The 26,577-nt window shown below is 36.9% G+C and overlaps 1 protein-coding gene across 1 annotated transcript; it reads left to right on the top strand.

Moving 5' to 3' along the window:
- The first annotated feature begins 5,113 nt into the window (after positions 1-5,113).
- Positions 5,114-6,955, top strand: LOC108740056 (33 kDa inner dynein arm light chain, axonemal). Its single transcript, XM_018474238.2, has 2 exons — positions 5,114-5,478; positions 6,355-6,955. Exons 1-2 carry the CDS (start codon positions 5,179-5,181, stop codon positions 6,793-6,795), a joined length of 741 nt encoding a protein of 246 aa, XP_018329740.1. The 5' UTR covers positions 5,114-5,178; the 3' UTR covers positions 6,796-6,955.
- The last annotated feature ends 19,622 nt before the right edge of the window (positions 6,956-26,577 follow it).

Below are 26,577 nucleotides of genomic sequence, written 5' to 3'. Positions count from 1 at the left end.
CATCCAAGCTTCTATTAGTTTACTTTTTTCTCTAATTTTCCGAATATATTTTTTACATATATAAAACGGTTAGTTTTTATTGGAAAGTAGTTAATGTAGGTGAAGAGTGAAGATCTATGTCTGAAGTGCTATTGCAACTTTTCACTGAACATATTAACTTTTTATTTGATTTAACTTTAGAAGAAAACTTCGTCGACTCCATCATCAAAAAATTTTTTACTTTTTTAACGCGTTTTATTATTTTAATAAACAATTTTACAATTTGCGTGCACAGTTCCTATGTAAATTTTTCCCTCATTCGAGTTATAAATTTTGTCACCACATGGTGTATGCCCATTTGACGGATCCCAACTGTAATCCTAAGATCTTAAGCAACCAAACAAAGGCATTCTTCGGTTGATAAATTAAGAAAAAAAAAGGCACTGCACTGGCCTGGGATAGAGCTCAGTCACGCCGGCATACTAGCCAACCATTCATACCGCACGACCATTCACATTTATTGAAAATTATACTGTTTTTCCCAGGGTGGCGGTCAAATAATTAAATATCTTTATGTTTTTTGTTACGTTTCGGTTTATTCAACCATTTTTATTGGAAGTGGTGTACATTTTTACATTTCGGGCATCACTAGAATGCAGGTGTGAAATTCACAAGACTAAAACCTAATCCTCTGTTTAATTTCATCTGTTTTCATTAATTTTGTTGGGTTATATTAAAATCCAAATAAGAAATGCTGTCAAATGTGTACTCTTCAATTAAAAATACCTTAAAGTAGAAGAGGAGTACATATTTCAAAACTACGAACGTAATCATATCAAATTAAATGCAAATAGGGAAAATATCTCATTGGTTGGAAGAATATCGGACGTTTAGATAATAATTATACGATTCAATTTTTGACAAGTGGCATCCAGCCGCATTTTATAAATTAATTTATGATAATAAGAGCGCGCTTTTCGCTTTGAATAGTGGGAAAACTAATTAAGCTTCTTAGACGTTTCTACTACCGACTGGCGCCTTCAAGTCTTCGACCTCTCCCTCAACTCCTGGAGTGCAACAGTCAAAACTGCCGTTTTCCAAAGTAATTTGTTTCCAACTACGTTACGTAGTAGTTCGGTGTTTCGGGAGCTTCATCCGAAGTCATTATTTGAGACGGATGATGAGGAGAATTCTTCAATTATCGTTGTGCTCATTACGTAAAGTGGCTCGTTAGCAACGACGGAGACGGCAAGTGGGTGAGCAAGAGTCAGGCGGCGAAGTTATGACGAAAACTATACGTTAAGATCCAGAGACCTTCTGGTAGATGTCACGGGATTAGATGATGGAAACGGTTGGGGTGCTATGTGTTAGAGCATCGGAATTGAGGATAGCGTAATTTGATAATAAATTAGGGGATGAAGTGAGAAGCGGAGTTACGAGAAAAATTAAATACATTGAAGCTTTATACTTGATAGAGGTTAATATCAATGTAATAATTCCATTAGAAATTAATGTGGATTAGTATTGAACCATCTACAGATTACTACTTCAAATTAATAACGAAAAATCTTTGCTGCTTTCACGTTCTCGCCGAGAATCGAACCCGGGATACTTGGCTTTACATGCCGATACTCTCACCACTCGGCTACGAAAGGTAACAGCAACAACAACCACGAAACACGCTAACTAGGTTAACGATACGTCGAAATTAATTTATATTTCTCTATATATATGAAGTAATATGTAGAAGGTCGAATATTAATTCACATTAAGTTATTAAAAAAAATAAATGATTCTGTTTCGTTTTATGCAAATAATTTTAGATTCAGTTGTTTCGGAACTAGCGCATTATCAGCAATGCTTCGTACAGCTAGAATTTCAAAAAGAAAAAAAAGATACTAATTCCCCGTCTCATTGTCCCTCTCACACACACACACTTGCGCTCTCTTAAAACACTAAAACACGAGCACGTTTCGCGGTAACTTAATCTCATTGTAATCACGTATTTTCGCGAAAACGTTCGCGATGATGTTGATGCTGATATTGCAACGGCATCGTTACGGCATCGGTAGCATGTTTCATTAACCGGGAAATAGCTTCATAAATCTACGAAGGAAGAGAGGGAGAGGATGGAAGTAGGGAGGAAAGAAGGAGACGGGATACAAGTAGGCGAGTATGAAAAGAAAGAAGTGCCGGGAAACTTTCTCTCTGATGTTCAATCTCCATGAGCGTGCAGCAAATGAAAATATTCAAAAAAAGGAGGTCACAAATCCTTCATTAGAGTCACATCATGACTGAAAGTGTCATAATTCAGGAATATTGAAAGGGTGTAAAATATATGATTTCAATAACCCATGAGGTGTAGGTACTGTAAACAATTACCCCTTACTTCAATAAAATTAAAGTAAATCTGATTACAATGAAATTCATTAAGAGATACGAAAGAGTTACTGGCTATAAGAACGCTAGGCTTTTGTCGATGAAGATTAATCAATAGATAAAACTAAGATGAAGCCTTGTCTTGGATGACCCACGATGAAAACATAGAACGAGTGCGATTTTTTGTAACTGGTTGAGATTCTCAATCGATTCAGAAATCGTGTGAGACCGTTTGTGTGATGTTAATGGATAGAAGCTGCACCTGGCCCATAATTCCATCACCTTCCCTTATTGGTACTCATCAGAGTTACCCCCCTGCTGCTTAAATACGTAATAATCATACGAAGGTACAACTACGAGGGGGAATCTCTTACAGGTTTCTGTTTTGATTTTTCATCATCATCATAAGATCGTCAGTCCTAAGACTGGTTGGACCCACACCTCCACTATTACCTATCCTGAGCTAATCTTCGCATTTCTCTAAAACTAGAACAACTCATATCCTTAACTATCTGCGAACAGTAATCTAATCTAGATCTACCTCTACCCCTCCTAACTCATGTTTCTGCCTCTAATATGTCTCTGACTAGACTTTCATGCCTGAAAAGGTGTCCTACCAACCTATCTCGCCTATTTTTTATTGACTTCCATAGAGTCCTCCTCTATTCTCCTATTCTTTCTAATACCTCTTCATTTCTAACCTTTTCTACCCACGTTATCCTCATCATCCGCCTATAACACAACATTTCGAACGCTTCTAACCTTTTCTTTTCCGCCGCGCCCACTGTCCATGTTTCGCACCCGTACAGCACCGTGATCCAAACATACACCTTTATGTGTTTTATGTTTCGATTACTGTTTAATTATTCTCAAACCTGGAATTGTATCGACGCCTATGCTTTGCTATTTTCCCATTTTCTCTCTGTTTTTCCTGGCATCCGATACTTCATTTCGCTAATTCGCTTATCGTCAATGCGAAGGACTGAAACTGAAAGAGCGTCCCGACCGGCGGCGCGACGCTCCGCCAGACGACGGTGCTACAACGACGACGCGACACAGCGCAATCGAAACAATTAAAGTTCGACCCCGACGCCGTAACTCTTCTTAAGCGTTTTTGGAAAATTTCCCCTACTAAAATTAGGCCTGTCGTACAAGTCTCTAATACAGTGTTTTCTCATTCTGATCCGCTCGTATTAATACTAACACAGCACGAGTTTTTAATTGATCGAATTATTTCTGTATTCTTGTTTAATAATTATGATCATCATCAAAAATATAGCAAATAAATGTCTACTACATAATCACTGTAGACACATGAAGATGTAGAAGTACCTCGTACCTCTGTTTCGATCAAATAATCACTATGCCAGACAATGACTGCCGTAGAGTCACTAAATATGTATGAACGGGGAGATGTATCTCATACTTCTATTACCATACCTGTAATAGAATGAAACGTATCCATCAAACAATCACTATAGTTCATTTACTTTCTGTAGCGATGTGCCTCTTCCAATGTCTTGGATGCGCGCTGGCAAAATCGTAGATAAGGAGAAAAAAGCTCATTATACTCTCGATTCTTGTTCATTAAACATACTTTTTCATACAGTACCTGCCACTAGTGAAAACAAGCGTTAAAGCCTATAATATGTCTTCAAATATAAATAAACATCTCGTTGGTATTTTCAGTAGTAAATGGTACCAATAACAACACATTTGAGCAATGCAATTGTAGTGGACAAAATGGTCATTTTTTCCGTGCAGTACTGTACGGATTATACGCTGCTCATCGGTTAAGAGTTTGGCCGAGAGTTGTCTCCTTCCTTTTCTGGCCTAGTGCTGTTCTTTTCTATTTTGCGTCGGTCAGACTGAAGGTCACATCGCTACAGAAACTAAACGAAGTACACCTATGCCAACGAACTTCTGCTACAGAATTGCTGAAGATGTACGAAGATGCAGATGTATCTCGTACTTCTGTTGCCCTACCTATAATAGAACGGAAGGTATCGGTCAAACAATCTATATGCCAATCAATGTTTGCTGAAAAATCACTGAAGATAGATGATGCATATGTATGTCGTAGTTTTGTTACCGTACTGTCTATTTGAATTTGTTAGAATTGTGACCTTGAAGAAACCTGCGCGAAGATAGAAAGAATACACACTAGGCGTGAGCAAGACAGAAATAGTTGGAACAAGCTTGAACGAGCACAGCTTTCGATGGGCGGTCTTAGGAGATCGGCTAGAACTGTACAGTACTAGACGAAAATGTTAAGCAATTTCTTAAAACAAAAATATACATAAATTAACACTAGAAAACAAAATAAAAGTTTTATAGGTGTAGAGCGTTAAGTTGATTGTCTTGTTATTATTTTTGGCTAAATATGCTTTTAAATAAAGCATATTCTTAAATTTTAACGAGGCAGTTTAAATAATTTGCAAATGGTACTGTACACTTTTGTCTAGTCTCGCTCGATGATCGGTGGAAAAATGAGCTCCGCAGACAAATATGATTGAATTTCGAATTATGCTACTGCGTATCCTAATAAACGGAAGGGGCATATCTCTAACTTGTTGAAACGAACAGTATCTATAATACACCGAAAGGTATCGACCAAACAACCGTTCTCTGACAACAACTACTTCTATCGGCACAAAACGTTCGTGAAAGATGGCCGTGAAAAGACCTTTCAAAACGATATCATCAAAAAATCGGGATCAGAGTTCCCGTAGGTCAGTGTCCGCGTCTAATTTTGACACACGTCAATTGCCGGCGCAAATAGTCCCAGACGTCGTGGACCATCGTGACGCTTCATCGAAAATGGCAGAACGCATCGTGCCTTTTCCCGATTCCCTCGTCAAATACAATAATCCCGAACTAGTGACCAAACAGGATGAGAAAGCACCACTGGCAGGGGCCGACAAAAAATCGCCAAGGCCGAAAACCGCCCCTCTCACAGCGGACGCTAAGCGGGAAACTGAAGAAGTACTTAACAGCATTTTACCACCCCGCGAATGGGAGGAAGAGGGTCAATTGTGGCGACAGAGGGTGTCAACGACGCCTGCCACACGCCTGGACGTAGTCAATCTGCAGGAGTCCCTCGACATGAAACTCTTACAGGTGATTACACGTTGTACCTGTTTAATGACTTAATTACCCCCGGTGTTAGTGGAAGACTTTTCTTCCTATAGTAACAAAAATAAATTTTTTTGTATCGTAGAGTGTCTGTCCTCCATTAGCTCACAGATAATTTATTGCGGGCTTTGCCAATTTTGAATCGTGAATATTCCTGGTGCTGCACTTTTTTTATTTTGAGTTTCCTATTTATCGGTCAATTATTTAGACGCTTATTTGAAATTTATTCAATTGAATCTTGTTCTTGAGACCCTCGCGTTGTTTATTTAAATAAAGGGGACGTCTTGCTACGCCCTTTGATGCATAATGCTTCCGTCTTGTGCTTCCCCGTAGACACATTATACGGGGCCCTCCCATACGGACTCCTTCTAAATTACCTTAACTTTCCGACCCCCCTATCACTTTCCGTTCTCAACCGCTTTACCTCTCCAAACTCTAAACATTCTAATTTAAAGCAAAATACGTCTGAATTCATGCGAAACAACATTTACCTAATTAATGACCAATTTCTACTCAAGTTGTACCCAAACAAAACTTTCTTTTTAATCCAATTCGGGAGCAATTATATAAAAAATATAAACTTACATTTATAATACCCTCTAAGTTCTCAAACATCTACATTTTCATTAAGATACACTGTATTGACATGTGAATTTCCTGTAACAGTAATGAACTCATAGTTACTGGTAAATCTCCACAGGTGGCGTTCATTAGGCCATGTCTAGATATTTACTAAACGCAAAAGTAGCCTGGTCGTGTTCTGTTGAATTTAACTTACTCTAGCTTTGGGATAAATTACAAACATAAACCGCCCCTGATTAGCATTACAATTTCACCGCTCATCATTTACCCCTTTTATAGCGTCAAGCTCGTGAAACCGGAATCTGCCCGATCAGAAGAGAGCTTTACGCTCAGTGTTTTGATGAATTGATAAGACAAGTAACTGTCAATTGTACCGAAAGAGGTCTTCTCCTGTTGAGGATACGCGATGAGATGAAGATGACGGTCGAAGCTTACCAGTCGCTTTACACCAGCAGTGTGGCCTTCGGTATGAGGAAAGCTCTGCAATCGGAACAGGGAAAATACGACTTGCAAGAAGATATTGAAAAACTGAAAGAAGAAAAATTGGAGCTGGAGCATCAATTGGCTGAATTGAAACAGAAATCGGAACAGAATGAAAGACGAGCAGCTGAAATAAGGGAAGCAGAAGAGAGAAAGCACAACGAAGAAGTGACGTTCTTGAAGAAGACGAACCAACAGTTGAAGATACAACTGGAAGGAATTATTGCACCTAAGAAATAAGATTTTTAATTATGTTTATTATTTTTACTGATTTTAATCCTAGGAAATTTTGTAATATTTATGATGTTTACAGTTGTTTATTATATCAGTGCACTAACAGAAGCTTTTATTATATTATATTATAGGTTTGCACTCATCGATTTTATTCTTCATTGATCTCATATTCTATTGAAAACAGATATTTTATAATATTAAAATAACGATTTTACTATTTGCATAATAAATGGTAAAGCCTTATCTATACGCCTTTTATTATTAAAGTATCCAAAAAAGCTGCTAAATTTTTCAAAAAGTCAATCAATAGAACTGTTTAACCTCATGGATTTACAGTCAGAAATAAATGCAGAAGTATATTGAATAATCAGTACACAATTATAAGACACGTGTATGAAACATTGGACAAACCAGCCGAATTCTGAAAATAAGTATCAAGGAACATGATTATCGCAAATATTGAGTTAAATTTCAAATAAAGGCGTTTATTTCCTATACTATTACGATAACAAGGTCATTGTTGCAAAATATGATAAAGCATGCATCTAAACGACCTACTACAATACTTAGACACGTTCACGTGTCGCAGTAAAAAGCTCTCGAATAATCCCTATATTCGTCACCTATTTACACCTTTGGCACGTAGAGAGTTAAGAACTAAGTTAGAATTACTACACGAACAGGATGAACACATCGAAGCACCTAATGAAAAAGATAGGAATAACTAACTAACTCAGAGAACTGTAATAGTACTTTACGGCAAGACATTAAAAGTAGCATTTTGTAACTGAAATTCAACATGATAGTCACAAATGTTACAAAAATGGTGTAAGAGGCATTATAGTAATCATTAGAACATTGCAAATATGTATCAGAAAATCACTACATAGTATAAAATAAAGGCGCTTTTCCGCTGTCTGTCCCTATGTATGCTTAAATCTTTAAAACTACGCAACGGATTTTGATGCGGTTTTTTTTAAAAGATAGAGTGATTCAAGAGGAAGGTTTATATGTATAATACATGCATAATATAGTAGGGAAACACTGATAATTTTAGAGGTTTCTAATGTGATGTCGTAAATAAACACATTTTTTGCGCTTACATTGCAAACGCTGGCTGAACCCTACGAGATAGATCAAAATAATGTACTACAATATTGTACATCTTAAAAGGGTCTACAAAAAAGTCCGGGATGGTATATGTCTATCTCTTAGGGATAACCCACAATAACCATTTTTATCCTTTACTTTTTATGAGAAATAATGACTTATTTACGAAGCGATTGTAGGCAATACAGCATTAATTCTTATCCAATTAAGTACCTTAAATACATTGTGCATTTAATATAGATCAATATGGCCCTTTACAGCATGTAATTTAAATGAATATTTTCGAAGATATTACAGATTTAAAATGCAGGGACATAGCGGTTGCGGCGGTACCGGCCGGGAGGCCGGTTTGTATTGTCTAATGACAAAAAAACTGTGAATGTTGTATATAAAGACATTCTGTAGTATATTTAGTATGTTCAGGGGGTATCTTTTGAAGATTTCCCCTTTTCGATAATAATCTAAACAAAACAAAAATATATATAGTATCAGCATTGCACCCGTGCGAAGCTGGGGAGGGTCACTAGTATCATAATAAAGCTGTTGTCACATGTAGAAAATGCATACGTGAAGAAACATCAAGGCCTGTGGTGGGTTGTCTAGATTGTGGTAATAACAAAGAGCGTTAGAATCTCTAGAACCTAAATTCTGGAATCTTTATAGAACAAGTCGCGCAAGGTCAATTCGAGCTCTAGTTTCGAAGCGATCATCATCAGCATCGTACCACATACATAACTACAGGTGTGTGTAAACAGTAATCTAATCTAAGTCTTCTTCTGCCACCTTTTACTCCCGTTTCTGCTTCTTATACCTATATGTCTCTTATGATGTAAATCAAAACAGTTAATCTCCATTTCTGGCCCATTCGTAAGCATTAATTTGAGTGACGAACGACCTATTCAATATTTTAAGCTACAACACAAACGCCTCATCGTTAGTTACCAACTTTTCACCGCCGCCCCTTCAACCTCATCCCCCTGTGTTCCTGCTCCACTCATTTACGTTTCCATACAACCTCTACCAATCAGTCAAGTCCCCGTGCCATCGGGGCGGAAAACTGGGGGAAATGGGGCGAATTTGGAGACGCCAAAATAGAAACCGGAAAGGAGCAGGCGCTTGCTTTGATGAAATTGTCTTGTTTATTGTTGTACCGATGCGAATGAGACATGGAGAAAGACAGACAACTAGAGGGAAATGGAGGAAAATTCGACAGAGATTAGATATCGAATCTAATAAATTGTTTACGACCACAGTAATGGAAATATAAATATGTAGCCCTAATAAAATCACAGCAGTTATATTTTAATCGACTTGGGAATGAAATTTCGGGCATTAATATTAAGTAGAAACAAATATTTTTTCAGAAATTTCAATTAATTAAACTAACGACTTACAGCAAACAAATCCATGTAGCCAAATGTAAACGAATCCAAATCACAGCATTGTTAGATGCAACACATCGACATTATTCAATCATCGACTATTTATCCTTTACATGCTTATATCTAATTTTAACCTAGTGACACTTAAGCATGCCAAAAGAGAAGAAAATTTCGATTAAACTGCAGAATCCTATTGAATATCATTTGCCTTAATATTGATGATCATACTGTATATGTACATTCGACACATAATCATGCGGTTAACAAATCACTACATTCCTGCAAAGTTGACTTCATATTCAGCTGCTGAACAATTCAACAGTAAATTTACATGTGTAGCTGGGCTAAGATTTGTCCGTACTACTTGCGGATTCTATTAAAATTCTCAAACTGTACGTAACTTTGAACAGAGTTAGCAGAAAGTTACCTAGAAGTTTGTATCGATGCTTTACGTATTCCGTTTTAATAATGAAACCAAAGTTTGGAAAACTTATGCCACACGAACGATCTCAAAAGTGTGTCTACCTACAATCCATATACAGACACGTGTAGGTATCTCTAGAACCTATTTCACTAATTAAATAATTCAACTACCGGTTAAGAATATATTAACACAATAAATTGATTAGGAATAGTTAATTCTGTCTTTTTCATTGAGTTAAAGAAAGTTTGGAACTGAATTTTTAGTACTTACGCCGTGCCAACACTATTGTAGCAAACGCGAGCGTGTTTGTGTGCGATTTGTGAACGACTTATCGATTCGCTGACTAGCCGCGGGCGCTTTTCTTCACATGCGCCGTATTTGTAAATGTGTGTGTAGTACCTGCGTTCTGGGAAAGCAGTTAAACAGTTCAAAGAAAAAAAGAAACTTTCCGGACGTTCCGAGAAGGTTCCCGAAAGTAAACACAAGAGTATTTAAAGGAAAAGACGATCGCCGAGAAAAGTAGAAATAAATTGACCGTAGCAGAAGCGAATCCAGAAATAAATTGACAGTGATAGAAGTGAAATAAATAGCGCAGTGAATAGTGATATATCAACAGTTGTGTAAATAAATAGAATAATTCATAACCTAAGTAGTAATAATTTAATAGTGTTTTAAGTTCTTTAATAATTAGTGTAAATAAATAGTTTTTGTCGTTATCACCCTTAGAAGTAAATTTTGTTAAACCCACGAACATTACACTATCAACTGTAGGTATTGCTGAACACTAATAATTCACGTAGATGTCTTAGTGGAAAAGACAGGCGAAAACTGTTTTTAGCGATTCTATTGTTTTTAATTAAGACTTTTGGACAAATTTATAAACGGAAGCCTTTATTAAAGGCATAAAACAAAGGACATTATTCAGATGGAAGGTAACGTGTCTTCAAACTCAATATCGGCAGCGAAAGTTTAAATGGAAGCTAAAGTATCATTAAGTAACAACCTGATTTGGACTATGCCGTTACTAACGTCATGCTGGTTTACAAAAGGATTATTATGAGACACTGCTCAATCGAAAAGAAACTCTCTTTCTTAGCAAAGTTCATTTAGTACAGCCGACGTCTGATCGCCTTAATGCACCATAATTCGATTATAGAGGATGAAGTTTTTCGCTGAAGATGCTCCTGTTCTGATATCCAGGAGCAAAAGTCGTAGCAAGCATCTCGGCGATTTTTACTAAGTTTACCCAACAATTTATCCCAAAAGTCCGTTGTTCATAATCCTGATTTGGAGGAGCGACTTGGAAGATGGGATATAAATGGCTGACGCGTCAAATTTCCACGATGTCTCACGTCCGTGCAGATTTAGTTGATTGTAAGGGCAAAGAAATCCTTTCCAAATCACTCAATACAAAACAATCGCCAATAAGTTATGCAAAAATGAATAGTGAATATTGAAATGTATTTCTAACAGCGAATGCAAAGCATCTTTGTGTAATTGTAAAATACAGAATTTTTTAATCGTAACCCTTGACAAAAATTTTCAGTCTCTCTCCAGTCTCTCAGAGTCTTTCAGGGTCTCTGAGAGCGTCTCTCATAGTGTCTCAGTTATTGTCCAGGTGTTTCTATATATCTCTCACAGTCTCTGTATAAGAAAACGATAAAATTGTTAATTCAGAGATTCGAGTCTCTCGTTCAGAGATTCGAGTCTCTCGTTCAGAGATTCGATACGAAATGAGGATCTCTCTATGAGCGACTCGAGTCTCTCGTTCAGAGACGCTAAACAGTTTTTTTGACAGTCTCTCGACAGTCTCTCTCAGCGACACCAGAGGGACTCGATAAGAGACGGAGACTCGAGTCTCGCTTTAAGAGACTGAACATTTTTATTTCGGGAATTCACCGATTTCAAGTTGTTTACCCCCTCTGGAAAACTCAACAAGAAAAAAAATTGTTAAGACAGCATTGTTTGGGTTATTTTCCCATCTAAAAGAGATTTAAAATAAATTTATCTGTTTGATTCGTCACGTTTCCATTCTTGGTTTTTATTTAGATTGATCGACATCTTTTAATTTCAATAGATATTGTCATTAAATATACGAATCGTGGATCAAACTGACGTCTTCGAAACGGTTCCTTCCTTTCTTTTATTCCTGAAAGCAATAATGATAACAATAATGGTTTCCCTCCCATTGAAAAGGAGGAACAGGTTCAATCAACGTGTTGCAAAAGGGGAACGGTCCCCATTAAATGATTAATCCCGCTTTTCGTCTGCCCAACCTAAGGAATGCTGTGATATATCGCAAAGATTCCGAGACATTTGTAAGCAAACAAAATCAATACCGACAAAAAGATTTGCCCTTTTTATTATGTTTGTACATAAATGTATCTATTAAAGCTTTAGTTTTTATTATATTAATAAAGTTCATTCGTAGAGTGTCTGTCCTCCATTAGCTCACAGATAATTTATTGCGGGCTTTGCCAATTTTGAATCGTGAATATTCCTGGTGCTGCACTTTTTTTATTTTGAGTTTCCTATTTATCGGTCAATTATTTAGACGCTTATTTGAAATTTATTNACAAAAAAACTGTGAATGTTGTATATAAAGACATTCTGTAGTATATTTAGTATGTTCAGGGGGTATCTCTTGAAGATTTCCCCTTTTCGATAATAATCCAAACAAAACAAAAATATATTTAGTATCAGCATTGCACCCGTGCGAAGCTGGGGCGGGTCACTAGTATCATAATAAAGCTGTTGTCACATGTAGAAAATGCATACGTGAAGAAACATCAAGGCCTGTGGTGGGTTGTCTAGATTGTAGTAATAACAAAGAACGTTAGAATCTCTAGAACCTACATTCTGGAATCTTTATAGAACAAGTTGCGCAAGGTCAATTCGAGCTCTAGTTTCGAAGCGATCATCATCAGCATCGTACCACATACATAACTACAGGTGTGTGTAAACAGTAATCTAATCTAAGTCTTCTTCTGCCACCTTTTACTCCCGTTTCTGCTTCTAATACCTATATGTCTCTTATGATGTAAATCAAAACAGTTAATCTCCATTTCTGGCCCATTCGTAAGCATTAATTTGAGTGACGAACGACCTATTCAATATTTTAAGCTACAACACAAACGCCTCATCGTTAGTTACCAACTTTTCACCGCCGCCCCTTCAACCTCATCCCCCTGTGTTCCTGCTCCACTCATTTACGTTTCCATACAACCTCTACCAATCAGTCAAGTCCCCGTGCCATCGGGGCGGAAAACTGGGGGAAATGGGGCGAATTTGGAGACGCCAAAATAGAAACCGGAAAGGAGCAGGCGCTTGCTTTGATGAAATTGTCTTGTTTATTGTTGTACCGATGCGAATGAGACATGGAGAAAGACAGACAACTAGAAGGAAATGGAGGAAAATTCGACAGAGATTAGATATCGAATCTAATAAATTGTTTACGACCACAGTAATGGAAATATAAATATGTAGCCCTAATAAAATCACAGCAGTTATATTTTAATCGACTTGGGAATGAAATTTCGGGCATTAATATTAAGTAGAAACAAATATTTTTTCAGAAATTTCAATTAATTAAACTAACGACTTACAGCAAACAAATCCATGTAGCCAAATGTAAACGAATCCAAATCACAGCATTGTTAGATGCAACACATCGACATTATTCAATCATCGACTATTTATCCTTTACATGCTTATATCTAATTTTAACCTAGTGACACTTAAGCATGCCAAAAGAGAAGAAAATTTCGATTAAACTGCAGAATCCTATTGAATATCATTTGCCTTAATATTGATGATCATACTGTATATGTACATTCGACACATAATCATGCGGTTAACAAATCACTACATTCCTGCAAAGTTGACTTCATATTCAGCTGCTGAACAATTCAACAGTAAATTTACATGTGTAGCTGGGCTAAGATTTGTCCGTACTACTTGCGGATTCTATTAAAATTCTCAAACTGTACGTAACTTTGAACAGAGTTAGCAGAAAGTTACCTAGAAGTTTGTATCGATGCTTTACGTATTCCGTTTTAATAATGAAACCAAAGTTTGGAAAACTTATGCCACACGAACGATCTCAAAAGTGTGTCTACCTACAATCCATATACAGACACGTGTAGGTATCTCTAGAACCTATTTCACTAATTAAATAATTCAACTACCGGTTAAGAATATATTAACACAATAAATTGATTAGGAATAGTTAATTCTGTCTTTTTCATTGAGTTAAAGAAAGTTTGGAACTGAATTTTTAGTACTTACGCCGTGCCAACACTATTGTAGCAAACGCGAGCGTGTTTGTGTGCGATTTGTGAACGACTTATCGATTCGCTGACTAGCCGCGGGCGCTTTTCTTCACATGCGCCGTATTTGTAAATGTGTGTGTAGTACCTGCGTTCTGGGAAAGCAGTTAAACAGTTCAAAGAAAAAAAGAAACTTTCCGGACGTTCCGAGAAGGTTCCCGAAAGTAAACACAAGAGTATTTAAAGGAAAAGACGATCGCCGAGAAAAGTAGAAATAAATTGACCGTAGCAGAAGCGAATCCAGAAATAAATTGACAGTGATAGAAGTGAAATAAATAGCGCAGTGAATAGTGATATATCAACAGTTGTGTAAATAAATAGAATAATTCATAACCTAAGTAGTAATAATTTAATAGTGTTTTAAGTTCTTTAATAATTAGTGTAAATAAATAGTTTTTGTCGTTATCACCCTTAGAAGTAAATTTTGTTAAACCCACGAACATTACACTATCAACTGTAGGTATTGCTGAACACTAATAATTCACGTAGATGTCTTAGTGGAAAAGACAGGCGAAAACTGTTTTTAGCGATTCTATTGTTTTTAATTAAGACTTTTGGACAAATTTATAAACGGAAGCCTTTATTAAAGGCATAAAACAAAGGACATTATTCAGATGGAAGGTAACGTGTCTTCAAACTCAATATCGGCAGCGAAAGTTTAAATGGAAGCTAAAGTATCATTAAGTAACAACCTGATTTGGACTATGCCGTTACTAACGTCATGCTGGTTTACAAAAGGATTATTATGAGACACTGCTCAATCGAAAAGAAACTCTCTTTCTTAGCAAAGTTCATTTAGTACAGCCGACGTCTGATCGCCTTAATGCACCATAATTCGATTATAGAGGATGAAGTTTTTCGCTGAAGATGCTCCTGTTCTGATATCCAGGAGCAAAAGTCGTAGCAAGCATCTCGGCGATTTTTACTAAGTTTACCCAACAATTTATCCCAAAAGTCCGTTGTTCATAATCCTGATTTGGAGGAGCGACTTGGAAGATGGGATATAAATGGCTGACGCGTCAAATTTCCACGATGTCTCACGTCCGTGCAGATTTAGTTGATTGTAAGGGCAAAGAAATCCTTTCCAAATCACTCAATACAAAACAATCGCCAATAAGTTATGCAAAAATGAATAGTGAATATTGAAATGTATTTCTAACAGCGAATGCAAAGCATCTTTGTGTAATTGTAAAATACAGAATTTTTTAATCGTAACCCTTGACAAAAATTTTCAGTCTCTCTCCAGTCTCTCAGAGTCTTTCAGGGTCTCTGAGAGCGTCTTTCACAGTCTCTCAGTTATTGCCTAGGTGTTTTTATGGATCTCTCACAGTCTCTATATGAGAGACTCGAACGATAAAATTGTTAATTCTGAGATTCAACTCTCCCTTTCAGAGATTCGAGTCTCTCGTTCAGAGATTCGATACGAAATGAGGATCTCTCTATGAGCGACTCGAGTCTCTCGTTCAGAGACGCTAAACAGTTTTTTTGACAGTCTCTCGACAGTCTCTCTCAGCGACACCAGAGGGACTCGATAAGAGACGGAGACTCGAGTCTCGCTTTAAGAGACTGAACATTTTTATTTCGGGAATTCACCGATTTCAAGTTGTTTACCCCCTCTGGAAAACTCAACAAGAAAAAAAATTGTTAAGACAGCATTGTTTGGGTTATTTTCCCATCTAAAAGAGATTTAAAATAAATTTATCTGTTTGATTCGTCACGTTTCCATTCTTGGTTTTTATTTAGATTGATCGACATCTTTTAATTTCAATAGATATTGTCATTAAATATACGAATCGTGGATCAAACTGACGTCTTCGAAACGGTTCCTTCCTTTCTTTTATTCCTGAAAGCAATAATGATAACAATAATGGTTTCCCTCCCATTGAAAAGGAGGAACAGGTTCAATCAACGTGTTGCAAAAGGGGAACGGTCCCCATTAAATGATTAATCCCGCTTTTCGTCTGCCCAACCTAAGGAATGCTGTGATATATCGCAAAGATTCCGAGACATTTGTAAGCAAACAAAATCAATACCGACAAAAAGATTTGCCCTTTTTATTATGTTTGTACATAAATGTATCTATTAAAGCTTTAGTTTTTATTATATTAATAAAGTTCATTCGTTTCTTTTTGGTATTTGAATAAATTCAATAGATTAGTTTGAAATTCAGCATTGCAACGTCCTCCATCAGGGGTGGATTTAGGAACAATTCTTAAAGAGGGAGATCAACTTTTTCCTGAAGTCTGGATTTGATCTGGCATAAAAATTACTGTAAATTATACGAGACGAAAAATTAGAAAAAGTCACTGATTTTCGATATCTATTAGGAAGTCAGATAATTCAATATGGAAGGAGTAGTAGAAATGTAAAACAAAGATCGAGTTGCCTTTGTCAATAAGAAATCACTTCTATGGCTGGGAACGGTAATTTTGAAATTCGAAAAAGATTGTTGAAAATGTTCATGGGCCTCTTCAGTTTCGGGAACAAGAAAAAGTCACAGGGGGGTGGCAGATATTTGGAATACAGTCGCTGCGAGATTATTAGTGTGTTGTTTTTGGCCAAAAATTTGCGAACAAGCAACGATGTGTGAGTCCCTGCTATCATGGTGCAAAAGCCAAGTTTTGTTCTTCCATAAATCCGAGCGTTTCTGGCGAATTGCTTCGAGTCAATTCTACATAACTTGCAGGTAAAATTCCTTATTGATCGTTCTACCCTGTGACAAAAACTCATGATGTACCACGCCCCTGCAATCGAAAAAACTGTAAGCAAAACCTTCAAATTCGACCTAACTTGGCGCTCTTTTTTCGGTCTTGGCTCGTACGGCAGCTTCCATTGGGATGATTGAGCTTTGGTTTCCACATCATAACGATGAACCCATGATTCGTCACCAGTTATGACCTTCTGGAAGAAGATTAAGTCGTCGCGGACGGAGTCCAACAGCTTATCAGCAATGTTAATGCGATACTGTTTTTAATCGAGATTGAGCAATGTTAATACAAATTTCGCGAGGACCCGTCTCATGCCCAAATCATTGGTAAAGATCGAATGGCAGGAGCCAATCGACATGTTTAGGTCCTCACCGACTTCTTTAACAGTGATTCGACAATTGGCCAATACTATTTTCTTGTCTTCATCGACGTTTTCGTCAGTTGTTGACGTGCTAGGGCTACCGGTACGCTCCTCGTCGTTCTCATCTTCTAGAACATCTGAGAACATTTTGTATCAGAGGTAAATGTTGCTTCGGTCCAAGGTGGCTTCACCATATTCCACAGTCAACATTCGGATACATCTGCGCACTTAATTTTGTTTTTTACACAAAATTTGATACGGATTCTTTGATCCATTTTTTGGAATAGGCAAAAATAATAGTTAAGAAGAATAGAGGTTACTGTTCATAAATAGTGAACGATGTGAGATGTTCTAGTTTTAGACAAACCCGAAGATTAACTCAGGATAAGAAAGAGTGGTAGTGCGTATCCTACCAGTCCTAGTAGTGACGACCCTATAAAATTTGTTCACGCAACTACAATTTGAAACTTTCTTGCATTTTCTTTTTCCTTTAAAATGAAAGCTGTTTTTTCCTTATGTTTACATTGTTTTTTGATATTTCTTAATTCGATTTTTCTCACACCGCATTTTTCAGAGTGTTGAAGCAGGTAATCCATAAGTGATAGAACTCTTAGGGAGTCAAATGTTCTTTGTTTCCCCCCTGAATCCGTCACCCCGTCCTCTCCCGATTCCATTTATAATGGTGTCACAAACAAATCAAGGAGATTGTAAATAAAAAACAATCCATCATTGAAAAACCCGAAAGTTCAAAGCCACAACGCTGCGAACGACTTGCTGATTTGACGTTCATTACTTTTAAAGTTTTGTAGAGTTTTTAAGACTTACATTTAATGTAAACTCGTACTTAAAGAAGAAAATTTAAAATAAATGTTGGTTGTATGTCCGATAAAATGACAATACCGAATACTCTGTTATTTATACGTAAGTGAAATTCAATTTTTATTTATTTCCGATGGATATTTTTCCAGTGGGTTGGACGTGCTCGAAGAATGCTTCGGTAAGACGTATTGAGGTTAAAGGAAAAGGATTCTAAGAAATTGACGGGAAAATGATAAGATTCGTACGTGATATGGGACATATCGGTCCAATCAACTGTGGAAATTGTGACAGGTGCCATATTGCGTCCTGACGTCAGTCACTGTATTCACATTTATCCTACCTTACGTTTCTTCCGAATCAAACAAAAAAATATATAATGTAAAAAAATGACAAATTGATACAATAACAATCATTTTATTTCACAATAAAAAGAGAGGAAGATATGGAGAGTTTTATCGTTCTCTTATATTAAAACAAAATTTTTATAGTTGAGGCGATCAAAATTGGCATAGTCGCAATAAATTATCTGCGAGAATGGACGTATCTTCTTTCTTCTTTTCACTTGGGATTGTATAGGGTTGTTCGGAAAGTCATTTCGTTTTTTTTGTGGAAATGAAAGACAGTTTTCGTATAATAAACAAATACTTTATTAAATTATATATTGACCGTTCTGGTCCAACACCTTTTGCCATCTTTCTGGTAGTAGCATAATTCCACGCTCATAAAATTTTTGGTCTTTGCTGGCAAAAAACTGATCGAGGAGGTTTTTGACCTCCTCATTTGAGGTGAAGGTTTTACCGTCTAAAAAATTTTGGAGTGACCGGAACAAATAATAATCCGATGGTGCCAGGTCTGGAGAATATGGTGGGTGTAGCATTGTATCCCATTCAAGCTGTAAAAGCTTTTGGCGAGTGACCAAACTTGTGTGAGGTCTCGCGTTGTCTTGGTGAAACACTACACCTTTCCTGTTGATTAGTTCTGACCTTTTCTGTTGAAGTGCATCATTCAGTTTGTCCAGCTGATGACAGTAGACTTCCGAATTAATCGTTGTGTTATCCGGTAAAAGCTCAAAAAAAACGATTCCTTTAAAATCCCACCAAACAGACAGCATCACCTTTTTTTGGTGAATATCGGCTTTGGAAATGGTTTGAGCCGGTTCATCTTTTTTGCTCCATGACCTCTTGCGTTTGACGTTGTTGTATACAACCCATTTTTCGTCCCCAGTGATGATGCGCTTCAAAAACGGATCATTTTCGTGACGTTTGAGAAGCGAATCGCAGACGTCAATGCGGCGACACAGATTTCTCTCTGTGAGAACATGGGGAACCCATACATCGAGCTTCGAGGATAATCCCAGGCCTTTCAAGTGGTCATAAACTGTTGAATTTGATAAATTTAACCTCAATCCGATCTCACGTGTTGTTATTCGCCGGTTCACATCAACTAATGCCTTTATCGCGTCTTTATCAGCTTCAACCGGCCTTCCCGAACGTGGTGCATCTTCGACATCAAAATTGCCGGATCGAAATTTAGCGAACCAGTTCTGGCACTGGCGTACTGTCAACACACCTTCTCCATACACATCAGTCAATTTCTTTCTGGCTTGAACAGCATTTTTACCCTTTCTGTAGTAAAACAGTAAGATATGTCGAAAATGCTGCTTATCGCTCTCCATATTTAAAAGGGCACCAACCAAAAACTACTGCGTAGAATTAATTGGAATTTTTCACACACAAGCCTTGCTATATGAGCTCTCAAAGCATATAAAAATTATACGGCTAAAATGTGAAGTTGGGTGCAAAAGAATACAATTAAATCCTCTGTCGGGAAAAAACGAAATGACTTTCCGAACAACCCGATAGTAATTTGCTGCGTTTTGAATACGGCCTTGTTAAGTTAGGAAATACTTTATGAGTAGTGCAGACAAAGTGAAAAGAGATAACCGAATAACAGTAAGCGGTGTAGCGGCTAGAGGTATCTTAGGTAAGCAAAGAAACAGGGCCGGCTTTATCTTTAAACAACCGTCTATGCTTTCTTAAATTTTTGAGAATGATGAACTTTCTTTAATGTGCGATGCTGACAACATGCTCAAATTCTACTTGTCTGCATCTCTTTCTTTTACTTTAACGTTATTCCTTTTTCTTTATTAGTGTCCGCTGCAATTCCTACCTGGCATCTCTTTTCTATATTTACGATATTCCCTATAACGTCTGTCATGACTAAAACCGCTCTGCTCTAGTTACTTACTAAGATAAAATTCATAGCACCAAATACAGGAAAGGATTAATATGATTATAGAAAACTTTTTACAAAAAGAAATCACTTCTGCTACTGCGATGATCAATTAGTTCGGAAAACCTAAAAAGATCATTGAAAGGAAACGCATCATGAGTAGTGCAGACAGAGTAAAAAGAGATAACCGACTAACAGTAAGCGGAGCAGCGGTTACAGGTAGCTTAGGTACGCAAAAAAACAGAGCCGGCTTTATCTTTAAACAACCGTCTATGCTTTCTTAAATGTTTGAGAATGTTGAACTTTCTTCAATGTCCGACGCTGGCAACATGCTCAAATTCTACTTGCCTGCATCTCTTTCCTTTGCTATAATGTTATTCCTTTTTTTATTAGTGTCCGCTGCAATTGCAACCTGGCATCTCTTTTCTGTTTACGATATTCCCTATAACGTCTGTCGTTAGCAAAACCGCTCTGCTCTAGTTACTTACTAAGATAAAATTCATAGCACCAAATACAGGAAAGGATTATTATGATTATAGAAAGCTTTTTACAAAAAGAAATTACTTCTGCTACTGCGATGATCAATTAGTTCGGAAAACCTAAAAAGATCATTGAAAGGAAATGCTTCATGAGTAGTGCAGACAAAGTAAAAAGAGATAACCGAATAACAGTAAGCGGTGCAGCGGTTAGAGGCAGCTTTGTTACGCAAAAAAACAGGGCCGGCTTTATCTTTAAACAACCGTCTTTGCTTTCTTAAATGTTTGAGAATGTTGAACTTTCTTTAATGTCCGATCCTGGCAACATGCTCCAATTCTACTTGTCTGCATCTCTTTCTTTTGCTATAACGTTATTCCTTTTTCTTTATTAGTGTCCGCTGCAATTCCAACCTGGCATCTCTTTTCTTTGCTTACGATATTCCCTATAAAGTTTGTCATGAGTAAAACCGCTCTGCTTTAGTTACTTACTAAGATAAAATTCATAGCACCAAATACAGGAAAGGATTAATATGATTATAGAAAACTTTTTACAAAAAGAAATTACTTCTGCTACTGCGATGATCAATTAGTTCGGAAATTCTAAAAAAGTCATTGAAAGAACTAGTTAATAACATTTTCGAAGCAAAAGCAAGAGATAAGAAGTAAGTAGACGAAGAGACATCGACCTGTGGATTAACCCCATCAAGCAGGACCAAACTAACCTTTGTCGACACCGCAAAACAAATCTACCCACAATTTTTTATTGGTTATTCAAAATACAAAATAGTAAGCATTCGAGGAAGGTTCTGATGACGGCCGAACATTTAAATTTCGACATCGGTTTTAATGCGTATTCAGTGTAACGTAACTGCACCGCTTTGTAAAGCAGTTTTCAGTCTGCCACTCAAAAACAATCGGACAATTTCAATATTAATTTATCAGCGTGTTGCAGGGCCAAAACGGTTTACTTTCAAATGAATGCGAATGAATATTATATTGAGACCGTAATTCCGCCATTGTTGCCGACTTTACTGCATTCCAAATGCTTCCGAATCCATTGTTACCGCCGTACTTAGTCTGAATTTTGTCAAAAGCTGTAGGTTTCTGGAAAGCCACCCCTTAGTTTCATTATCATCATTGTCATATTTGAGGGTGCCACTTGCCACCATATTCAGCTTAATCGCTTGCCAGACTCTATTTAAACTATTATACAAACCCCCAAGCTTCAATAGGCATCAAAACGCGCATTAATCCAATGTAAAAAGAACTGTACCATTTGTTTATTCAAATTATTTATTATTGATAATCGAAAGAATAATCTTTAATTCCCCTTTTCATTATAATTCTAATTTTTCGTCTCCCATCTTTATATTCGTTCTTTCCTTGCTTTGTCTTTTTTTCCATATCAGCTTTATGTTTTTTTCATTCAATACTGTTTTGTCAATACTACCTCAATTTTATTTAAAGCTATCTCTAACTCCTCCTTGCTAGATGCTAGTACTGCTATACCATTTGAAAATCTAAGCATACTAATCTTTTGCCTCTCATTCTAATATATCTCCATCTCTAACCTTCTCTATCCGTATCCTCATCATTCGCCTCTAATCAAGATCGTCAATTTTACAACTGGTTGAAATCAATCACCTTAAGGGTTTTCCCTTTCAGGACTTTTAAATTACAATTAAAATATTTCTTTCTCTTTTTTAGGTGTGGGATGTTTAGAACAATCAGATTAACTTCCCATGCGTCAAAAATCTTAACCATAGTTGTACAGAGAAGGATGGAAAAAGGGCGGAAGAACTATTAGGGGAAGATCAATATGAGTTTAGATGAAATGGTGGTATGCGGGAGACTATTCTAGTTTTACGGGTAACAATAGAGAAAACGATAGACAAGTCGCTTTCAATAAACGGTTAATTTAGAAATTCCAAAAAGATTGTTGAAGGCGTATGTTTGGAGCACGGTGCTGTGCGGTTGCGAAACATGGACATGGCGTTCGAAATGTCTTGCAGGCGAAGGATGAGGATACCGTGGATAGAGAAGGTTAGAAATGAAGATGTATTAGAAAGAATAGGAGAACAGAGGATTCTATAGAAGTCAATAAGAAATAAGCGAGATAGGTTAGTAGGCCACCTTCTCAGGCATGAAGGTCTAGTCAGTGACATATTAGAGGCAGAAGCAGGAGTTATACTTCGTTTACTTTCTGTAGCGATGTGACCTTCAGTTTGACCGGCGCAAAGTAGAAAAGAACAGCACTAGGCCAGAAAAGGAAGGAGACAACTCTCGGCCAAACTCGTCACCGGTGAGGAGCGTATAATCCGTACAATACTGGACGGAAAAATTGACCATTTTATCCACTACAATTGCATTGCTCAAATGTGCTGTTATTGGTACCATTTACTACTGAAAATATCAACGAGATGTTTATTTATATTTGAAGACATATTAAAGCTTTAACGCTTGTTTTCGACTCGCACTACTATTCATGATTGAACAAAACTTTAGGCAGCTACTGTATGAAAAAGTATGTTTAATGAACAAGAGTCGAAAGTATAATGAAAGGTCTTTTCTCCCTACCTACGATTTTGCCAGCGCGCATCCAAGACATTGGAAGGGGCACATCGCTAGAGAAAGTAAATGAAGTATAAGATGAGTAGAGGTGCATGCCCAACCAGTCTTAGGACTGGCGACCTTTATGATGATGAATTGTTACTACATGATATCTAATTTTATATAATCGCAATGTGAATAATAGATGAGTCCTCGGTAGAGTGAAGTGGCACAATTGTTATATAGCTACAGTGCAGTGGTCTCTGGTGCCTGAGTGTGACAACTTATTTAACGTTCAGTTTAATTGCATTACTGTCAGCAGAGAGAGCAGAGACTAGCAGTTAGTAGCATGCATGCTACAGCAGCTGCGGCTGATATGTTATCTTCCAAATTAACTTTTCAATCGTTGCGTCAGTTCCAATTAGTCCACGCTGTATTTTGGACTCTGACAGGAACATTTTTATTATCATAAAGAGTCCTTTTTAATCCTAAATTGGATCATCCATACTAACGCTGTATCATTACATAATCATACGTCATGTATTGTACAATAATAATAATAATAATAGTACGTTTTTCAGCTATCTATATTTTCAGGATCTTAAAAGGACAAAAAGGACCTCTAGGATCACTTCGATGTCCGTCTGTCTGCCGGTAAAGACTCTTTTTCTCAGGAACGAGTGAAGGTATGAACTTGAAATTATTACCAGATACTCAAGTCTGTAATCCCTTGGAGCTGTGAAAAAATCAAACTTCTAAGTCATCGCAATCAAAAGATATGGCAGTTTGTGTCGCATGTTTTAACAGTCTCAAGGTAATCAAGAGCTGCAAGACACTTCCCGTTGATAAAAGGAAGAAATTTGACAAGAAGCAGTGTCTTACTGCACAAGTGAAGAAAAGAATCCAATAATATGTAGCAAATGTGTTTAATTGTAATTTTGTAATTAATAAATTTTGGGGGCTGATTTTAGGGGCGAAATTAAAATATACGAAAAAAGCTGAAAAAATGTTTGAGACTCGATTCCTGTGACATACCTACAAGTTTATACGAAACCTTCAGCATAAATGCAATAAGTTAAACTCGTTTTTGTCTGTTTAAACGTTTAAAAGCACATGATACGCACTGGAATAAGTGTAAACCCTGCAGATCGTTTAGAATTGAGCCCACTTGGATTATATTAAGGTTAATGTTATATTTGGTTGTCGTCTGGAGCTCTCGCGGAAAAGGGGCTGTTCACCACCGCAGAGGGGACGTAACTTAATGAATGGTATTAACCCCAAACACCCTCGCGACATAAACTCTACTATTAAAGTAAGTAATTCCTACACATAAGGCAGATTACTGTTATAATATATACGGGAAGAAGTCAGTCAAATATGCATTGGGGATTCCGTACCTTATCTAATATACTTAAGTATAAAAGTTACTAAAAAGTACGATCATATGACTATAATTGGTAGAAAATTACAAAAGGATATCTCATATCCTCCGAAGTAGTTTATTTAACTGTTTTTGTACAATTATTACTCAAATTGAATTTCTTTCAATAAACTCATGTGGATGGCTGAATTGACAAAAACTTACACAAGGGCAGAGCTCTTAAAGACAGCTGTTGATAAGTACTGTACCCTACTGTTTCTTTCTAAGACAGTTTATTTTATCCTATTCTTTATGGAATTGGTTAGGACAGACGTTATAGTTTTAGAGTTCTAAAAGCATTTACTTGGATGAAGTCGAAGAATGGCTAAATTGACAAAAATCTGTCCAAGAGCAGGCTACTTTCCTACAGAAATATACATTTGCCGGATCAAATTGGTCTTCCCGATTGATTTTTCTTTTGAAATAAACACTTGAAAAATAAATTTCACTGAATATATTTATATTGAATCTTGACAAATTCGTTTCAACCTACAAGGTCATCTTCGGAAAAAGATATTTGAGGTTAACAAATTTGGTTCTTATATACTAATTCTTTAGTGTGGGGTGTATTACAGATATTTTGCACAAAGTTTTACAATTGGGGAATTGTAGACATTTTCGATTTCATTGACGACATTTTCCGAATTACAATTTAAATGTTTCATTATTTCTATAGATTCTAATGTAGTAAGTTTTTTATCTTTGTCTTTAACATGCAAAATTTTAACACTTTCTTTTTTGTCAAAATTGTGTTCCATTTTTACAATACGATTCATAAAAGCAGATTTACCATTGTAATTTGTACTGTTCCCGATCGTTTAATTTTCGATTATATGTCCTCTTGTAGGGTTCATGCTTTTTCAAATAATACACGTCATTATTCTTGTAATTATCTAAGACAAAAGTTATAGTTCGAAGGTTCTATGCGAATTTCTTTCTACATTTCCAAACAATACGTGTCATTTTCCGTGTAATTATCTAATGCAAACGTTATAGTAGTTGGAAAGTTCAACGCGAATTTCTTTCAATAAACCTAAGCAGATGGCTAAACCATCCAAAATCTACGCAAGGGCCAACCTCTTACAGAATTCTATTTGTTCGCCCTATCCGATCATCTCTTTCTCAATTATTATATATCCTCCGGAGCAGTTCAGGACGATTCATGATAATTTCCAGGACAAATTAGCTAAGACAAACGCTGCAGTTTGAGAATTCCTCGCGGACCTCTTTTAATAAGTGCTGCCGCGAGACAAGCGGCATAACGCGGGAAGTAGAAATAACGGAGCGAGAGGGTTAACGTGTGTGCAAAGGGGGTGTCCGCGACAACGGTCACATGTGGCCAGCACGGACAAAAACGACAACACGCCCGATAAACAAACGAACGTCAAACAACACTCGAACGAGGGAATGTGAGGTCTTTAACGCGACCGACCGACGTGATGTTAGACCACAACAGTACATTTCGACCACCGAATGTTTATTTCCGTTGCGGACGTGACGTAATTACACGTTTCGTTCGTTAGCAAAAAAAAAAAAAAAAAAAAGGACCGTCGCAAAGTATAAACAAACTTGACTTTACTCAAAACACTTTCAGAACCAGAAAGACGATGGTATTTTACCACTTGGTATTCCTGGCCGCCGTTTCCGTAACAGTATCTGCAAATTGTCCCGATTTTGGTACTTTCCTGAAAGGATAACCTCAAATGATCGGTCACGTACCGTCTCCTTCCACCAAAGACTCGTACATATGTTTAATCGTAAGTATAACGTGTAAATTAGAAGAAGTGGCTGATTTTAGATACCTAGGAAGTCAGATAAGTCAGGATGGAAGGAGTAGTAGGGATATAAAGCAGAGGATAGCGCAGGGTCGTGTCGCCTTTAATAAAAAGAAGTCACTTCTATGCTCGCGAACGGTTAATTTAGAAATTCGAAAAAGGTTGTTAAGGGTGTATGTTTGGGGCACGGCGTTGTACGGGTG

This window comes from Agrilus planipennis, unplaced genomic scaffold (assembly GCF_000699045.2).
Source record: "Agrilus planipennis isolate EAB-ADULT unplaced genomic scaffold, Apla_2.0 scaffold263, whole genome shotgun sequence".
Taxonomy (NCBI): Eukaryota; Metazoa; Arthropoda; class Insecta; order Coleoptera; family Buprestidae; genus Agrilus; species Agrilus planipennis.
This window is presented reverse-complemented; position numbering and strand designations above follow the sequence as displayed.

Coding starts and splice junctions, on each gene's coding strand:
- LOC108740056 (XM_018474238.2), top strand. CDS start 5,179: ATGGCAGAACGCATCGTGCCTTTTCCCGATTCCCTCGTCAAATACAAT. Junction 5,479..6,354: donor TCGACATGAAACTCTTACAG/GTGATTACACGT, acceptor CCCCTTTTATAG/CGTCAAGCTCGTGAAACCGG.